We start from the raw sequence: 19,517 nt of genomic DNA, 5'->3' as shown, positions 1-19,517 counted from the left end.
CTAAAAATAACCTATAAATAATTCAGAGGAAACAACCTTCCTGTCCACAGGTAACTGAACCAATACTGTAACAGAGGGCGGCTGATTGTGGTCACTGACAAACTGGAATGAAAACACCATTTTGGGGCAGAGCATGGTGTCATACACTTTAATCCTAGCTCTCAAAGGGCTAGCGTGATTTCCATAATGAATTCCAGGACATCCTGGACTGCAATACTCTCTCTCAAAAGAAATAAATTACAGAAAAGAAAATATCATTATTAAGCTCATCACTTTGTACAAAGAATATATGCTAATAAACAATTTTAATAAAAAATTAAGACTACATATCTAGACTTCTCAGATGTCACAATTTAAAACACAAACAAACAAACAAAACTCTAGAGCATACATTATTTTGCTCCTAGGTAGATAAGGTACATATTACTATCAGAGCAATGTTGGTGTCTGATTGGCTTTGTCCCAACTAATTATCTTTCCTACTGTGATAGTTTCACATATGCTTTTTAAATATTCAGTTTATTATTTTATGTGGATGAGTGTTTGGCCTGCATACATTATATGCATATGATCCTGGGGCAGCCAAAAGAGGGCAATGGGTCTCCTGAGCTGGAGTCACCGGGGTTGAGAGCTGGGTGGGTACTGGGAACTGAACATGGGTTCTCTGGGAGACCACCAAGTGCTCTTAACCATGGAGCCACTTCTCCAGAACTTTTATAACAAAAATTTGTGGTTACCTTTTAAAAAACGAAAAAAACACTGAATTTGGTGGGAATGACATGCCCAAAACCTAATTTCTGATATGGTTTATTGTTCAGTTATTAGAACCAATATCTGAAGCACAGTATGTCATTAGCATACACATCACATCGTCCTTCTAGGATGATTGTCGTGGCTTCTGCACATTTATTGAACATTTACTTACTACTGGGCATTCCATTAAGTATCTTATATTGATTGTCTCAGTTCACATAAAAATTCTATAAGACAGATATTATTTTGTATGTAGAACATGGGGCCCAACAGTTTAGTGACTTTTCCAAGGTCCAGAATATCAAAGTGACAATTTGAATCCAGCTATATTAAACAGCTATATTATACTATATATTATGAAGTGAGAAGTGAACATAATTTGTTATTAATACTCTTTCACATAAATACTTGTTATTTTTGGGACATGTTTACTGACTCGTGTGAGTCTTACCAGTCTGGATGAAAAGTAGCAAAATGAAAGACTGAGGTATGAGATGGGTGAATACTGCCTGGGCTCCTAGAGCCTCCTTAGCACTCCTAGAGAGTGTGCAGACAGCTGACGACAGGAGTCTCCCCAACACTGACGACCCTAAGAGCTTGTCTCTGCTAATAGAGCCCCTCAGCTCTTCACCTGACCCGGCCACCCTCCCTCACCCCTCCATTAAGCCACATGGGTTCTGATTGGTTCAGGATTTGGATGTGGTACGTCCATGTTGAGAGAGGTAGAGCAGAAAAGCCAGATTCTGTGGAAGCCTTACAAGGTAGCTAGAGATAGAGCACCCGGCTCACATTCGCAAAGCCCTGGGTTCACTCCCCAGCAGGGCAAGACATTTTAAAAGGGAGACAATTCTGTGCGTATCAGGATGGCAAACCCATAAGCTAACCCTCACCACAGACCAAGACGGTTTCTGTTAGATACACATGCGAAGCACCGAATTGTGTGCACGGGATGCTTCCTTCAGGTGACTAAGTTTCCTTCAAGTGTCCAATGGTTCTTTCTCGTTCTTTCACGCAGAACTTTTGAAAAAGATTGTGTTCTTGGAATTTTCTAATAGAGAGTCTTCCCTTTATTGTCTCTTTACGTTGTTAAACAACACAATAGATTTTATTAGTGGAACTTTTTAAAGAAAAGAAAGTTTTTGATTAACCAAATATAAAAGCATTGTGTACCACTGGATGATGTGAGCTACATAGTTTAGAGACTTTTCCAGGAATTTTAAGCACTGAAAACTTTATTTTTTAATAAGATCATGTTAATATGTCTTAAATGTATGGCGAAACTATACTTCCTTTGCTACATCAACTAATTTAAAAGGAACCTGTGTTCTTTTAGAGACGAGTCTTATTCCTGCTTCACAAATCTGTAAATAAGACTGTCATTGGGGATAACAGGAAGAAACTGATGACTTCCAAATGCTAGGTGATGACTTTAAAATCAGTACCAGCAATATCTTAGGTTTGGAAGGCAATTTTCCAAATTGATAAACTTTATAAAACGTGCCCAGGTGCTTCTTTGTTCTGATTCGCTCTCTGCATTTACCTAATATTGTAACTCTTCTCAGCAGCTGGGATGAATCCGTCAGCCATTTAAGCTCTGGGGCAAGCCCACCTGCTTCTGCTCTCTGGGGCTTGAATAACGATAGGCCCTGCCTGAAGATAAGCTGGTGATAGCTCCTTCAGGGGTTTTCCTACCTGGCTTATCACTCTTCTCCTAAACCACAGCCTGCCTTTTGATAGCTCTAATAATTAATTTGGTCTTCTCTCTTTCTTCTCCCCCCCCCCTCCGTTCTCTCTGTCTGTTCACAGGTTATCTTGACGAATCAAATTACGACCCATTTGAGTGGAGCCCTCCCTTCTCAAGCAGACCTGGTGTCTCCGGCTGATGATTTGTCCCTGTCTGAAGGTAAAGGATCTGTCCTGGGGAGACTGAAACTTGACACTGACTTACAGCCTCCTGCCTCCTTGTGAGAGCTGGGAGACATGGCTACTGGACTCCCGGTCAATGCTGCTGGCTGGAGCCTGGTGATTTAGGCTTGGATGTCTTGCGGGGCAGCTGATCTATTCTTGTCGCTTGCTGTCTCTGAAGTGAGTGAGTCCCCTTTGAAGCATCTTCGTGCCCATCCATCATGCCCCCATGGATGGAGTCTTGTTATCCCCTACGTTGGCCCCCTAACCAGTTGCTGACTGTTTCTGAGACTGATGCTCCAGCATTGCCTTTACTAGTGCTCCCCCGTGGTGATATCACCTTTTCTTTGTACCGAAAACCTCTAGACTGTCTGAAAGTGCGTAGCAGTTCCATATGCAGCGGACATGACATTCCTGATCTGCTTTACCAAAGCATGACAAAGTCTCCACAGGGGTGAATCTGTCCATTTTCTCTACCACCTCCTAGCAAAGATCAGATTGGCTGAGATTTTGAAGGCAGCCAACCTTGAGTAGTTGGGGGAACTACATCAACAGTCAAAAGGTGGTTTCTAATATTGTTGAAAGTCCTCCCCCAACATTTCTGGGCTCTTGGGGCACAATGAATTTGGGGCACAGCACTATGAGCCTGAGTAGATGCACACAGTTCTTCTAGCCCATCTTCCCTTTCTACTTTCTGAGAATTAGTCATGATGGAAGACAGGGGACTTTCAGGCCTGGCAAGGCTCCCGACTGCCTGGCCAGGTAGGCTTCCTGGATCAGGACCACTTTAGTCTCAGCCTGAAAGCCCCACATGGCTGCTTCTTGTCTTTGGAGTGAAAGCTAATGAGGTATTTGTGAAAGCTGTGAAGTGCTGTGTCCCTTCCTCCCACACTCAGTGCTCTGTCACCCTCCTGCCACCTGAGCTGAGACCTGAACAAGCTGGAATTCACCTCTCCTTCAACTCCTCTCATCAAATCAGCTTTAGCTTTCTTTCCAAATATATCCTTCATGAGTCTCTTCATTTTCTTTGTGATTTACAAGTGATTTATTAATACTCACAATTGGCTCATTTTAATAAACCCTGTAAGACCTTCTGCTTCCATTCTGCTGTCTGGTCTCCTTCCAGGATGTCTCCCTCCTACTCAACGTGCTGAGGGTTGTCTTTTCTGAGGATGTGTGTGCTAAAAGAAGCATGCCAATTGAAAAATAGTCAGAGATTTGGAGGTTATTGTAACAGCCATGTAATACAACATGGGGTTCAGCAAATGCAGAAACACCCATATTTTTCATTTGAGTGGACCGGGTTATTTTTTCTTAACCCTTCAGGGTCAGCCCTCTCCTTGCCAGTCAACCTACTATCCAAGGCCTTGAATGAAGCGCCTGTTTCAAGCATGCAGTCTTCTGATGCTCTTCCCTCTATGTCTGGGGCAGCATTTCTCTTTGTCATCTTCCCCTCTTCCCAAGGCCCTCAGGCTCAATGACTGCCTCTTGCAGGTGCCTCTGGGCCCACACAGTTGGTCTTGCTCTCTCCTCCCGCTATGCCTTCTCCACCTTCTCAGATATGTAAAGAGATGCTCTAAGAAGGTTAACTTGGTAGATATTTCTTTCTGCTGCTAGCAATTAAAATTAGGGCCGCATGCATGTTATAATGGCAATCCCTTTACCACTGAAATAATTAACTGGCCTTATTCTTTGAGACCCAGATTCTTCAAGACACACACTAGGTTGTATTCTTTTTGTGTTCATGTTTTATCTCAGTGACCAACAAAGGTTGTAGGCACTGTGAGCAATAAGTAGAGATTAAGTGAGTAGCACAGAAGATAGTGACCAGTATTCTGCCTATCTATGTCATTAAAAATCATTGTAACTACACATATACACATATACACACACATACATACACATGCATGCATACACACACACCATATGCACCATATACACACTATACACAAACACATTCAAATACCATATATGCACTCATCACACACATAATATATACACTACATACAAACACACTCTCAAACCATACATTCACACCTCACACACACAACACATATATCATGTACATACTACACACTAACACACTCACAAACCATACCTGCATACATCATACACACACACATACACAATATATATATACACACACACACTACACACAAACATACTCACAAACCACACATGCACATAACACACACTTTTGTTTAGCTCTGAGGAAACCGGAAGACTATCTTCCTTCCTTTCCTCCTTCCTTCCTTCCCTCCTTCCTTCCTTCCTTCCTTTCTTCCTTATTTAGAAATAAGTGGATTTCTTTTTCTTGGCTTCCTGCTTTATATTAAGCAAAGAAGAAAGAAGTAGAACAAAATGGAGGGGAAGAAATGCCTTTAGACTCCAGTGTAATGGCAACAAGAAAATGTTATCAGCAAAGGGAGTTCCTAGCTCCTCCTTAGGTAACTAAATGTTCCTGACTATAAAACCCTAGTGGGGATTGAAGCAGTTGTGGTTTTGTTTATTTGTTTTGTTTTTTAAGGTATTTTTCTTGTATCACTGAATAGGACGTGGGAATGTTTTTTCCCAAAGTCTAAAATGGAGTTACTTACCAGCAACTTAAAATGAACAGATTTTGGCTGGGGAAAGCACTCGTAATACTCATGAGACAGTGACAGTCCATCCTGAAAATTTCAGACCAAGAGTTGGGGGTCATTTCTTAGAACATTCATTCCTGTTCAAATATATTGCAATGGTCCCTAAGTTCCTATGAGAGAGATGAGAATTATATGGCACAAAATAGAATAAACTGCTTGTGGTTTCAGTCCTTTATTTGGTCACCTTTTCCTATGTACTAATTAATGACCATGGGCAAATCTTTTCGTCACTTTGGACCTCAGTTTCTTCTGCCTGATGTTAGTTTGAAGAAGTGAAAGATTGCTTGAGTCTTTTTCAGTCCTGACAGGGTAAGGTGGGTCTGCAGATGGAAAGCACCCAGCCATGGGTGGCTCTTCTGTTTCACAGAGTAAACCTGTAATGGATTTCAGCTGCAGAACAGAGGCCCTTGCTCAAACAGTGTTCACTTGAAAACAGTTGTGGGATGAGAGCATGCAGCCAAGAGCAGCCAGCAATAAAATGATCTGGGTTGACCTGAGAGGAGCACCCAGCAGGGGTTGATCCGGGAAATGAAGTCCCTTCTGCTCTGCTGCAGAGAAGGGAATACAAGTGACCTGGTCCAGCTGAGCCATCTCCTCTGCCCAAGCTGATCCTGTGCTATTAATATCTACCAGCTGCAAGCCCATAGCATCCCCTGCTGAGATCAAAGGAGCCCCTATCTTAGCTGGAACAAGGTCATCTGCACAGGGCTATAAAAGTAAGTCCTGGCTGGCTACAAGGATGGCTATGGGGGAGGAGAAGTCAGGAGATGGGAGGCACTCTGTGCTCCTTTAATCTCAGCTGACCAGCTGTTGCCCTCCCAGTGTTTGTAGAGTTGAGAGTTCTCTGTTTTTGCATTGCTGCCTCTGCCTTATTCAATTTGTGCCTGGGTTGTTATCTGGATTAAGCACACCCAGTGTTCACAGCTTGGGTCCTCAATATGAGTCCCTGCATTGCGGTTTCATTCCAGTGTTGACTTACACAGCTCTGAGGTGGGAAGGCGGAAAGAAGGGAGGAGTAGACTCCATAGGCCAAGGCCTTTCCCAACCTACTCCTGCCCTACTTGGCGTTTTGTAGCCTGCCTTTCATGAACTATCTCATTAATTCAAGAAAATAGAACTTTCAGGGCCCATGCAAAGTCCCAGGTGTTTCTCACTCTCTCTGGGTTGTATACACTTCTGTTTGGCTATATGTTCATACGGAAGAGATACAAAGAGAATAATGGACAGACAACCCCAGAACCGTATACAGAATAAAAAAGAAGCAATATAGAGGAGTATCAGGCCTGCCAAAGTGTCCACGCTAACTAGAGCAGCCTCAAGGATGCGGCCATTTGCCTCACTCTGTATATTAGAATTAAAATCCCACTGGTGGGTCGCTCTTTAGACTCCCTTACTGTCTTACAATAATATCAATTCTGATGTTATTGTAAGACTTCAGGATTATTCTATTTGTCCAGCCCATCATTTCACAAATAAAATCAGGTAGAAAAATTAACAATTTTTTATGTTTTCCATAATTCTAGACCTGAGTAGGTAGTATCATTCAAAGCAACTTTTCCAGATACTATTTTTTAAAAGATTTATTTATTATTATATGTAAGTACACTGTAGCTGTCTTTAGACATACCAGGAGAGGGTGTCAGATCTCGTTATGGATGGTTGTAAACCACCATGTAGTTGCTGAGATTTGAACTCAGGACCTTTAGAAGAGCTCTTAACCACTAAGCCATCTCACCAGCCCCTCCAGATACTGTTTTAATGGTGTAAGTCCTGATACACAAGCTATCAGAGATTATTCAATGGTTATTGCAACTTTTCTGATTCTTAGCTCTTGTAGTTCTTCCTTGCAGTGACTGAAGAGACAATGGGTTGCTGGGCCTCAGCCACAGGGACTCTCTTTCCCCATATTGATCATTAGGGAAAAGAGCTAATGATCCAGCTGCCCATAAATACATATCCTATTCCAACCTGAAATTTGAGCACAACTGACCAAGTATCCATATACTGGGGCATAGTTGATAGGTGACATTGTTGTGTAGTAGCAAGATTGGAGCTCTGTTCAATCTGAACCTTTAACTTGCTCTCTTCTGATGGTTTTGGGGGAGGGGCGGGGTAACAGTTAATTTTCAATATGGTGACATGTCAGGCCCACTTGAGAAGTCCCAAGTGGCTTCATGGGATGGAATTCATTACTGAGCTGCTATCCCAGCATTCTGGCATCTGGCATGTTGGTATCTTCTTATCTCTGTTAGTAGTCTTTGGTTGACTACAGCACATGGAAAGTAAAACTTGAAAGTGCATGGAAGGGTCAAAGATAGAACAAAAGAAAAAATAAAATGTGCTTCTTACCAGAACCAAGAGTGGTTTTTAGTTTTAGTGCTGGAAGCCTTTCTATTCCTGTTGCAGTCAAGGGAATTGATGGCTGATTTCATTTGCAAGAGAAAGTATTTTGGGATTCAAATTCCCTAACAAGCCACCCTTGCAAAAAGCTGGAGTCCATTTGAAAGATTATATGCAAGTGTGTGTGGCTTGTGTGTCTTTTAAAATAAATTTAGCAAGCAAAAGCAGCTCAGAATGGTTGGGGCAAATCGGGGACTCGTGGTTGTGAAAGAAGCAGACTTCAAAGCGTGGTATGAATTCTCTAGTTTTATTTCCACTCTTGCTTTCCAGCTGGCTCTGCTCTGGATTTACTGCAGGATGTTTGAAAATGTGGCTCCCTGCTAATCTCAGACAGTTGCTGTGATCAATGCTTTCTTTCATTTCCGATAAAAAACACTGGTGTTTCTGCTTAAATTGTGTGTACTTTCAGCTTTATTATTTTAGTTGTGATTTATTGTTCTGCATTACCCAAATTTGTAATCCATTAACCACAAACTTTTGGGTGGGTTGGTCAAGTTAGCCAACTCTCTCCACATGTTAGCTCCAAGGCCCTTCAGAGTTCAAGCTCACAGTGGGGTTCATAGGTTTGTGTAGATCATGTAGACAGGGGTACGGGTGGAGCAGGTTCATACCCACTACTTAGGGGTATAGTGCATGGCTATAATTGGTGCTTTGAAAGCATCAGGTATCCCTGTGTGATTTTGAGGTTAATATTAACAAGAGTTGTCAACAGTATTTAATTAGCATTTCCATAGTACTATAAATTATCTTAAAATGATAAATGTCTTAGTCCACCTCAAGCAACTGGAGCATGAAGAAGAGAAGAAAACTACTCAAAGGCTACACCATGAGTGAAGGGTGGCGCCAGGGACAGGAATCACCATGTTTCCCGTGAAACCTTAGATTTGGACATCACAGCTTTTTAGTGAGTTTTGGATAAAGATATTTAAAGGACCCAGTGATTTTTTTCAGTTTTTATTCCAAAGCCACAGACATATGTCAACACACAGGGCATTTCATGTGTCTCTCTTCACAAGGGCACACACAGTTGCCCACACCACACATTCCCTACATTCTAGAATCTACAGTGCTTGACTATGCCTATATTACTTCCAGCAACTGTTTAGATGCCATGGAAAGTCTAGTTTATAGAGGGAAAAAAAAGATTAAAAGCACACAAAAAATATGTGGTGTTTGGCTACAGAGAGTCTAAATATTGTGTAAGGCAGGGGAAACTGGAGTTGAGAGGAGGCTGGCACAGCCTACAAATGTCAGAAAAGCCATAAATCTCCAGAGGGAGGGAGCAGAGTGAGGGTTCTCAGCAAGGAGGCCAAGGGGGCAATATAACCATGACTGAAGGATCAAAGGAGAAGGGAACATTAAAGCCAAGCACTGGGAAGTCTGCTTAGCCATGAGCTCTGTACTCCTTTGGTGAAGGAAGACACGGTTGAAGCACAGGTGTAAGATGGCCACACTGAATGACAGTCAGAGAGAATAGTCTTTGGATAGTTTGGAGAGATCCAGATATATAGGGGTTTTGTTTTGTTTTGTCTTGTTCAAATTTTTAAAATTATATTTCTTTATGTATGTCTGCATGCATGTGTATTTGTGTGGCACAGTGCGGTACACACTTGGGGGCAGGCCAGAGAAGAACTTGAGAGAGTTGGTTCTTTCCTTCTATCATGTGGGTCCCCAGGATAAAATTTATCATGAGACTTGGTGAGCCCCTTTTACCCACTAAGCCAAAGTATAGACTTTGTTTTGTTTTGAGATAGGATTTTACTACCCAGACCAGGTTGGCCTTAAATTTGTGATTCTCCTGCCTCTGCCTCCCAGGTACTAAGATTATATGTATCCATCACCACATCTAGCTCTGAGATAGGTGTTGTGAAAGTACTTCTTATTTTCAGAGCCTTTTACTCTCTAAAATTTACTGTCTGGTTTCCCAGGTCTGCACATGTTTTTGTTAGGATCTCAGGGCCAAGAAGACTGAGGGGAGTCAGTCACCAGAAGCAAGCTTTGTCAGTTCTTCCATGCAGAGGTAACAAGCCAAAGAGAATGGCATGCTCCTGGAGGCCTTCCAGTTGGAAAGGATCTCTGAGAAGATATCCTTATTGGTTATTGACATAGAGAGTTCTATTCCAAGGGTGAGAGGGACACCAGTAAGTCAGATTTATGGCAGAAGGGGAAAGTAACGGATTTGCTTAGTGTTGTGTTGTAATGTGACATGAACTGACTGGTGGAGTGTCACAATGTCCTGTGAAGTAGTATATCCTAAGAACAGCCCAGACAAGCTCTGACATGCGTTCTTATCTCCATTCCTTTCAGAGCCTTGTGCTCTAGAAGATGGAGAACTCACTCCCCTAATTAGATCTGCTCTTCAGTAATAAATATGGAATACTTGCATTTCTCCACTACAACTTTTCTTCTAGTAATCCTTGAACTTTGTCTAGAGGGTTTATTAATACACACGTTACTGCGCTTCTACTCCTACACTTCCAGTTGATCTAGGTAAAACAACAAAGAATTTATATGTCTACCAAATTCTGAGCCTTATAGGATAGTATTGGTCCAGAGGTCACAATTTGAGGATCACTGCTTGTTCAGTAAGTCTCTATGGGAAGCATCTCCAGAATCAAGATAGATGTGTTTTCGTCTGAATTCTCACCAGTGGTGTTTCCTGTAGGCTGGAATAGAGGAGACAGTAGACTATCTTGGGACTCTTCAAAGTAAGAACAGGAGGCTGCTGAAGTTCACCTTTAAAAGGCAAGCCCATGAATAAGTGCTACTAGTATTGATGGACCATGTACTATGTGCCTGGCTTTGTTCCACCATTATCATATAGAACCTTATAGGAACTCTACAGAAAGACAGCATTCATTATCCCATCTCACAGACAAAGGGCCTAGGACTTAGATGACGAAGTTGGTTGTGGAGCTGGACTCCAACCCATAAAGGCTGGTTTCAAAGTTTACATTTTGATCTACCATGTTATTCTGTAAAGATTTAATTAAGATTCTCTTAATCTATATGCAATTAGGAACCAAAATGTAGTCGAATCATATGGGGAATCAGACATCCAGAGACTTTAATCATTCTATTTATTTCTCCCGTATCTGTTTGCACTGTGGCTTTGCATTGTCTTCAAGCCTTGATCTTATGAATGGGTTGGTCCAGCTGACCCGCTATGTATATGCATCAGTTATCCTTTCACCCAGTGAGTCTTAAGACAAATGGAATGTCCAATGCCCTCCTCATTGTATGAGCACCCATGAAATGGTGTAGGTTCCCTTTATATAGACACAGCATAACATCTAATGGAGAGGGACCTTGCCCAGTTGAGCATGTATTAGGGTAAGTTTGACAATAGGGCTGTACTCATTCTTTCAGACCTGTCCCCTCTCAGGGTCTTCTCCTTTGAGAGTTTAGTCTTAATTACCTATCATGCCCATGCCTTTAAGCCAATATACTATAATTAAAATAACTAAATAAATAAAAATAAAATAAAATCATTGTCTTTCTGGCCCCAAAGAGTTATCTGGCTCCTCCTTGACCCATTGTTTGTTTGTTTTATGCTTACAAAAAGCCCTAAAGTTTATCTTCATGGGGAAGAGAAATCGCCTTTGTTTATCCATAAATCACTACTTAGTCTTAATTATTAATTATTTGTTTAGATATGAGCCCTAACCTAACTCTGCTAATTTTTCCTCATATGCAGAGACATACAAAGAAACACATTAGCATAGAGTATATAGTCCACGATCAGTCATCACCTGTCAACTGTTTAGGATGGTGGAAAGGTGGAAGAGTCAGTTGTCAGCTGAGTAACTGAAATACATGCACTGTAAATTTTCCACCCACAAGCTATATCCTTGCTGTGATTTTAAATAATTTGGAGCAACATTACTATCTTCAGGAGAGGTTCTCAAGTTATAAGCTAAGTGTAATTTGTGTGAGTGTGTATGTGTGTGTGTGTGTTTATGTGTTGAGCAGTTGTTGATTGTCTTAATTATATCTCATTTAGACTCATTAAAAAAAAACAACTAAAAGAATCCTTGTTTCCTAGCAGTATCACTTCTAGCTATAAAAGATGGATAATAACAATTTGGTCAGGAAATTAATGGAACGGACTGTTTTGTTTTAAAATATGATATATAAATGAATGGAGCTTAAAACATGCCAAAATAAGCTGAGTGTGAGGCTGCATGCTAAAATTCCAACATGAGGAGGCTGAGGCAGGAGGATCAAAAGTTCAAGACCTTCCTGGGCTACCCACCAAGACTGTCAAAATAAACAAACATGAAATGACGGGGTTAAATCATTTTTATACAAATAATATATTCTAACAACAAATGACAAGGAGAAGGTGTTCCCCTGAGATATTTATAGCAGACATACAATTAGTGATTGAAGTCTTCAGAGGTCAAGCTTGGGGAAACGAATGTCAGTACCCCAGTGGCCCAGAGCACCATGGGTAGATACAAAGCCCAGATCCGAAGGAAAGGACTGCTTGGTCCTTCCAGGATCAAACTGAACCCTGCCAGAGTAGCTTTCTCTCTGAGCTGTTAGCACTAAATTACTCCAAGCCAGCAAGAAAATCCTGCCATCGCACCCCTAAAAATATAAGCTCCATGAGGGTAAGACTTTGTCCACTCTTAGGTCCACAGGAAAGAATGCTAAGGGGCAAGGGCAGGTACTCAGCAACTGTCTAAGACAGATGCTCTGGTCCCTGCTGATTAGGAAGCTCACAGGTAGTGGTGTGAGTAATGAACAGATTAGTAGCAAAATTGGGTAAAATTTTGTAAAAAAAAAAAAAAAAAAAAATTAAAAAAATTAAATTTAAAAAGTTTTAAAATTTAAAGATCTGGTGTTACAATGGTACAGGTTTTTGGAGATTGTGAAGTGAACACATGAAACTCTGGGCTGGGGGATGGGCTCTGTAGGAAGACTATAGCAAGAGGGAACTTCAGTTAGACCTTGAAGGATCCTTAACAGTTCCTAAGGAGAAAAAGAGTGCTCTCTTTTGGTGCTCCAAGCAGAGGGAAGGGAACTGAGGTGGAGGAAGGGGCAGAAATGGAGACCCAACTGTGAAAGATCTCTATCATGCTAATCAGTTTTGTTGGTTGGTTGGTTGGTTTTTGCAAGGTTGGTAACCCAGCCATTGTAATATATCCATTTTGTAGTTGGATATTTCTCAAGTAGTAATTTAAAGACTGGAAATAATAAAACCAAACAGAGGCACTCCCATCTTAATCCCTTTGGGGTAGGGATAGCCCTGACCTAATGACAATAAGAACCTCTCCTCTATACTTTAGCCTTTCTAAGGTCCTGAGTGGCCAACTATAGTTTTGATTTCCTATCTCGTTGGCTCAGGAGAGATTTATCTCATACATATTAGGCTTCTGAAAATATAATGTGAGCCTGGCTTGGTAGCTCATGCTTGTTTTTCTAGGACTTGGGAGAGGGAGGAAGATCAGGAAGAGTTCAAGGTAATTTTGAACTATGTTAGTGAGTTTGAGGCCAGTCTTGGCTATAGAAATCCCATTTAACTCTCCACCCATTTATCAAAGCACCTTGTGCTTAGAAACAACATCTGAGAACCTATAATTCATTGTTAGGATGTAAGAGAAAAAGAACAAATGATTTACAGTGTCTAAATGACACAGTAGAAATGAATGCACGTGTTCCTTTTGCTAATAGTTAACAACAGTAATGTCAAGTGACTAGTATGTACTAGACACTGCACCAAGTATTAAGAATGCTCTATAAGTTTGTGAGGGTCAGTTTTTTTTTCTTTTTCAGTGTTATGTTCAAGCTTAGAATCTTTATGTTGTAGTTTCCACTCATAGAAGTTTTTTTCTCCTTTTCTATTGTTTGAGAATTTCACTCACTCACACATACACACACACACACACACACACACATACACACACATATAATTTAAGTGTTTTGGTCAAATCCATGCCTGCTTCCTTCCCTCCAATTAATTTCCTATCCTATCTACTGCCTTTCCTTCCCAACTTCATGTGCTTTTTCTTCTTAAACACACTGGGTCTACTTGGTGCTATCTGCATGCCCATGGGTATAGGATGAATGTTCTCGCAAAGTTTGCATCCCTGAAGAAAACTGACTGTTCCTCTCCCAGAAGCCATGAGTTGCCAATAACACCTCAGCTATGAGTGGGACTTCATGAGCCCTTTCCACATCTATACTGGAAACTTAACTGGCTTGAACTCAAGTCTTGGGCATGAAATCATAACCTCTGGGAGTTCATGTATGTAATGGTACTGTTGTGTCCAGAAAATACTGTTTCACTGCAGATGTCCACTACCTCTAGATCTTATGGTCCCGCCTCCTTTTCCTCAGTGATCCCTGAGCTTTGGAGGAAGAAGGTGTGATATGGCTGTCTCATTTAGGATTGAATATTCTAGTCTTTTATCCTCTCCATGTTTACCAGCTGTGAGTCTCTGTGTTAAATGCTGTTGACTACACAAAGAAGTTTCTTTGATGAGAGTTGAGAGATCCACTAATCTAGTGGTATAAAGATAAGAACTCGGGAAGTGTATTTAGTATGTCCACTTAACAGAATAATGAATGGAATCAGGTTCTACCCTAGGGCCTATGATCTAGCTGGCCACAGGATTTTGACTAGAGTTATCTGAGAGGAGAAAACCTCAACTGAGAAAATGCCTCCATAAGATCCTGCTGTAAGGCATTTTCTTAATTAGTGATTGATAAGGGTGGGGGTGGAGACCAGCCCATTGTAGGCAGGGCCATCCCAAGCTGGTGGTCCCGAATTCTATAAGAAAGCAGCATGAGCAAGCTGGATGATCCACGAGGATAAAGGTTGTAAGTAGCACTCTTCCGTGGCCTCTGCATCAGTTCCTGCCTCCAGGATCCTACCCAGTTTAAGTTCCTGTTCTGACTTCCTTCAATAATGAATAGTGATGTGGAAGTATAAGCTAAATAAACCCTTTCCTCCCCAAGTTGCTTTTGGTCATAGTGTTTCATCACAGCAATAGTGACCCTAAGACACCCGGTTAATGGTACCAGGCACAAGCTTCATCTTGTAGTGCAGGCTTTAAGTCGAATCAGAAAGTGATTGATTGCTCCTATAACATGCACTATCTTGCCAAGGTATTCTATTGTAGCTCACGGGGTTTACAGCTGTGTAGAACAGTTGATTACTTTTCTTCCTTGGTAGCTGAATAGGACCTTTCAGCAATAGGAAATCTAGTTGATGGGTCAAGTACTGGTGAGGACAATTTCTAGGTTGGTACCAGTTTGATTTTTCTATGTCCTATGACTCAAGTATGTAGTATCTTTAGCAGTAGAGTCATACCATCAGGTTACATTGGGTAACCAAGGACCATGACAATAAGCTTTATTGATGGGGAAGGGGCAGATATGAGTCACCTCTTTTCTAGTGGGTGCCACTGCCACTGTCTATGGTGTCTGGAAGACACATTATCTTCTTCCTGCCCCAGTCATGGGTCATTTTAGAGTATCTCCCTGGCCCTCCTTTCCCTTGGCCACACTAAGTGACACCTATTGGCCTTTTCAGAGTGTTTGTAGGGTTTACAAAACAAGGTGCTATATTCTTGTCTGAGCCTCAGGCAGGCTTCTCTCTTCATCCCGAGATGATGAGTAGGGCGAACCCAGGCTGGACCAACTTCTCTGCATGCACTTGGCACCTTCCTTGTCAGTTATGCTGTTTATCTAAAGCAGAAGTCTTTCCATTCCTATAAGCCATCCATACTTAGTATATTTTCTGTAAAGCCTAGTGCAAACCACATTAGAAATAGGACATTTGAAAATGAGGCAGGTTCTGCCATCCGTTTCCCACATCTAAGTGGGATGGGTATGTCTGGCATTGGATTTAGTTCCAAAGTCTCCCACGTTTTCTTTAGAGAATTCTTTACTATCTCAAGAAAAGTGGAACTATACCCCCAAATCCATCTGTCTGTCTGTCTATTTTTGAGGTGTATATGCCATAGCAGGAGTGTGATCAGAGGACAATTTTCAGGAGTTGGTTCGCTTCTCCTACCATGGCAGATTGAAGGGCTCATAGACCATTGTACCTGGTAGCAGACACCTTTACCCACTGTGTCATCTCACTGACCTTTAACCCCTTTGAGCATTGGCTCCATCCATTCTATTGTTTTCTCATTAATCTATCATTTCATTCAGTGTAGAACACCTATAATATAAAGGTGCTCTATAATATAAAAATCTTACTGGTTTCTCAGAGGATAGGAAGACCAGGTTCAGCCTTGGCCCTACTAGAATATGAAGACCAATTCTAATGCTCAGCTTCCCTGTTTGGAACCTTAGAATTTCTGCATACTGTAATGAAGTTCAACTTTATGTCTGAGTTGGCCAGGTGTTGTGCTATAGTTGATTAATAAACAAATAGAGAATGGCCTGATAATGGAGTTCATACACATGCAACAATTGCTGTTGTGTAATGTTGTGTTATACAGCAACTAATGAGTTGTCAAGAGTGAGGGGAAAGGTCAAGTCCGGTAGGAAGCTCAGCATCTAATGTACTTCCTGCCAAACCAAGACAACCTGAGTTCAATTCCCGGCACCCACCTGAGGACAAGGAGAGAACCGAGTCATTCTATGACCTTGACATGCATGTCTGGCATGTGCTCACCAATAAGTAGATAAGTAAATGTTATTAAGGGAGAAATGGAGGTCAGTCAGTCTCTATGGTGATGGCCAGGGCCACCATTACAGGATAGCTGAACAAAATTAAGGCATTCATTCTCCTTGACTAATATTTTGAGTCAACGTGTATTTAGTACCCTGGATATCATCTAATAGACTGACTACCTTTGTCTCTGGTTGCATCTACTGGTAAAATGGCAGCTGAGATTCAGTACCGTGCCTCACCAAGAATTCACCAGCCCGGCCAAGGTAGCTCAGTGCAGCTCACACCTGAAGTGGTCAACTCTTTTTCCTTAGGTAGCTTTTTAATGAGAACCAAATCAGATAAACTATTGCTTGGTTTGTAGGCTCACTATAGACACAACCAACCAACCAACCAATCAATCAATCAATCACATCCTGGTGCAGTGTTATGTCAGGAAACCTGGCTTTTCTATGCTGATCATCTGGTTTTCCTGCTTCTGATGCAGTCTTAAGAAAGCTTCAACCTTGAAACTATAGCTGTATATCAGCAGGCATAATAAAAAACATTTTTTAGCCAGGGCCTCACTACCAATGGCAGCTTAAGATAACTGTCAAAATCATAATTTATCTCCCACTTCACTTAAAGTAGGAAACTGTAATTCACAGGTCATTTCTGGTATTGTAACCAACTTGTGCTCTCAAATTAGGTTTGTCACCTCCCTTTTCTAGTCACTCATCTGATGCCTGAGTAGATTGCTCAAAAGAAACCTCATATTGTTGGCTGTTTCAGATTTTTCAAGAAACTGTTTTCTTTATGATGCTATATGCTTCTCAGTTGAGTTTGGTGCGATTCATCCTCAATATGAATTAGTATGAGTTGGAGCTGCACAACTGAGAAGACATCTAAAATTAGCCCTGGCCTTTGACCAACTCGTATTAAAAGCCATAATAGGAATAGAGAGAGTGTAGTCTTGGCCCTTTGCCTACTGGCAAGCATTCTTACAATGGTGAGTGTACCTGCAGTTTGTGACAAGTGTGTACTGGGGACGTCTTTGTTAACATAGCAACACATTGCTTTGGGAAGGTATGCTTCTATGGCTGAAGTCAGATTATATTGGGAGCTGTCTGAGAGAAAGAGGTAAAAAAATGTGTACGGACTCCAAGGGAGAGGTGATAGTATACCAGGCTGTGAGTTCTGCCTTCAGGGCAGGAATCTAGAGGAGCATGGAGACTCATGAGAAGAGAGAAGATTCTGTTGCCCAGTCACTCTTGTTCAAACTATGTGTGGCTAGGAAAGGAAACCCAGCTCCCTTGGATTGGATGAAAAATATTGATTTTTTTTTTCTAACTGGAATTTGACAGGGTCAGTTCACGTCTGGGTTTTCAGCACTTAAAACAGGGCTCTTTTGTCTTGGGAGGCGGCTGGACTGGTTTCTCCTCCAGGCAGGTGCACAGAGGGCGGTTATTGTAGCCTGAAACACAAACACCAAGCCACTGCTCCCTGATCCATACACTCTCCGGCATGGCTCAGGGAAGTAAAATGAACAATGACTCTTGCAACAGGCAAGCACTGTAAATGCCACTCCTGAATGAAATATTTCTTAAAACTTGGTATCCGTAACTTGATCGGCTCTTAAAACTTAATTATATGTCAGGGGAAAGGAAGCCGTTGGCTCTTCCAGCTGTCCAGGTTGAACAAGAGCGCACAATGGACCATATCCGATTCGCAGCCATACTTAGGTAATCAGATTAATATCTCTTGAATTGAATTTACCCTTTTGATACGGACTCTTTCAGCTGGCTTGTTTCACAGCTCAAATTTTGACAGAGTTGCGCGGCCTTTGAGTAAGTTCCCTGAAATCTATATGCGGGAAGCCTGTGCTCTTTGGAACAGTTTTTGGGACATGCACCAATTAACTCTGTTTCTGGCACACTTTTAATGGCATACTTTCCCCCCGAGTCAACAACTGCTCCAAAGTCTGAGGTCATTTGTTTAATTTAAAAGCAAAGGTTATGGAACAACCATTGCAGGCTTCGCAAGCCAAGTCCCTGTGGCTTTGAGAGAAGGACCAAGGAAGGGGACGGCTGTATAAACTACGATACTTACATGAAATCAGTTAAGTGCTGTGTCTCTGTTAAGTGAGTATCAAACAGGCTTAGTCCACGCCCACCCTACCAACCTTTCTCTTTCTTTTCCAACCAATCCCTTCTAGAGCTCTCTTACTCCAGAGGGAGTTCCACACCATTACTGTTGATCTCGGACAAACATCTGGACTGGATTTTTGTCAGCTGGAGACGAGAGAGAACTGTAAATGATGCAGTGACTTTTTTCATCCTTATTAAATTTATTTATAGTCAATCTGAAGCCAGGAAACATGCCTGGGCCCTTGATTGGATGTTCTCGAGGAACACAGGGCAGATGGCATTTTCCCCTTTTCTAAATAGTATCAAAGATATAGCCTTACATAATTCCCAGCTCAGTCTTGTTTGTTTGTTACCACAAAGGACACATCATTAGGACATTTTGTACGTCAGAACGCTTCCACTGTGTTAGCTTATCCAGTGTGCCTTCCTTTGTGTCAGGGGGAGGAGGAAATGTGCCTGGCATAGTGTTTGACAAACTGCAGTGATAGAAAGTCCGTGTCTGGCTTGAGACATGAACCAGTGTCATGGGGAGTTTCCTTGCCAGAGGAACTCAAGTTGGGTCCCATTCTACCTTTTCTACTTAACAGACCTTCAAATCTTAAGGCTGCCAAATCAAATGAAAACAAAAAACAAACAAACAAACCAAAAAGGTTCATTCATTTTCTCATTACTGAAAATAATACAAAGGCTCCACAAGAGATATTTCCAAATACGTTGCTCTGCCCTCAGACCATATTACATAATAGTGCCTTAGGGGTTGTGTAATTATTTAAAAAACAAAAAAACAAAAAAACAAGGCTTCCAACTTAGTCAAATGAAGATTTCTTGTGGGCCCTTCCCAATACTATGACTTGAGATGATCCTTTGATTTTTCTTTCATTGGCATTTATAGCTGAATTGTTTGTTTTGTTTTGTTAAGGCTTGGGGACCGAGGCCTGCTATTCACAGACATTTTCTTCTCCAGAGTAGAGACTGTTCAGCTTTCCTGCCACCCAAGTCAGCCATCCTCAGCTTGAACAATGTAGTCTAAAATTCCCCATCTTGCTAAGGGTTAGT

At 41.5% G+C, this 19,517-nt stretch overlaps 1 protein-coding gene across 5 annotated transcripts in view; it reads left to right on the top strand.

Annotated features, from left to right (window-relative positions):
* The window catches only part of Rad51b (RAD51 paralog B), a 515,280-nt gene that overhangs the window by 355,455 nt on the left and 140,308 nt on the right, over positions 1–19,517 (top strand). For all 5 annotated transcript variants that reach the window (XM_052185570.1, XM_052185569.1, XM_052185568.1 and 2 more), the window contains exon 8: positions 2,560–2,656. In XM_052185570.1, coding sequence (XP_052041530.1) covers positions 2,560–2,656 — 97 coding nt within the window. The remainder of the gene's footprint in view (positions 1–2,559; positions 2,657–19,517) is intronic.

This window comes from Apodemus sylvaticus, chromosome 6 (genome assembly GCF_947179515.1).
Source record: "Apodemus sylvaticus chromosome 6, mApoSyl1.1, whole genome shotgun sequence".
Classification (NCBI taxonomy): Eukaryota; Metazoa; Chordata; class Mammalia; order Rodentia; family Muridae; genus Apodemus; species Apodemus sylvaticus.
This window is presented reverse-complemented; position numbering and strand designations above follow the sequence as displayed.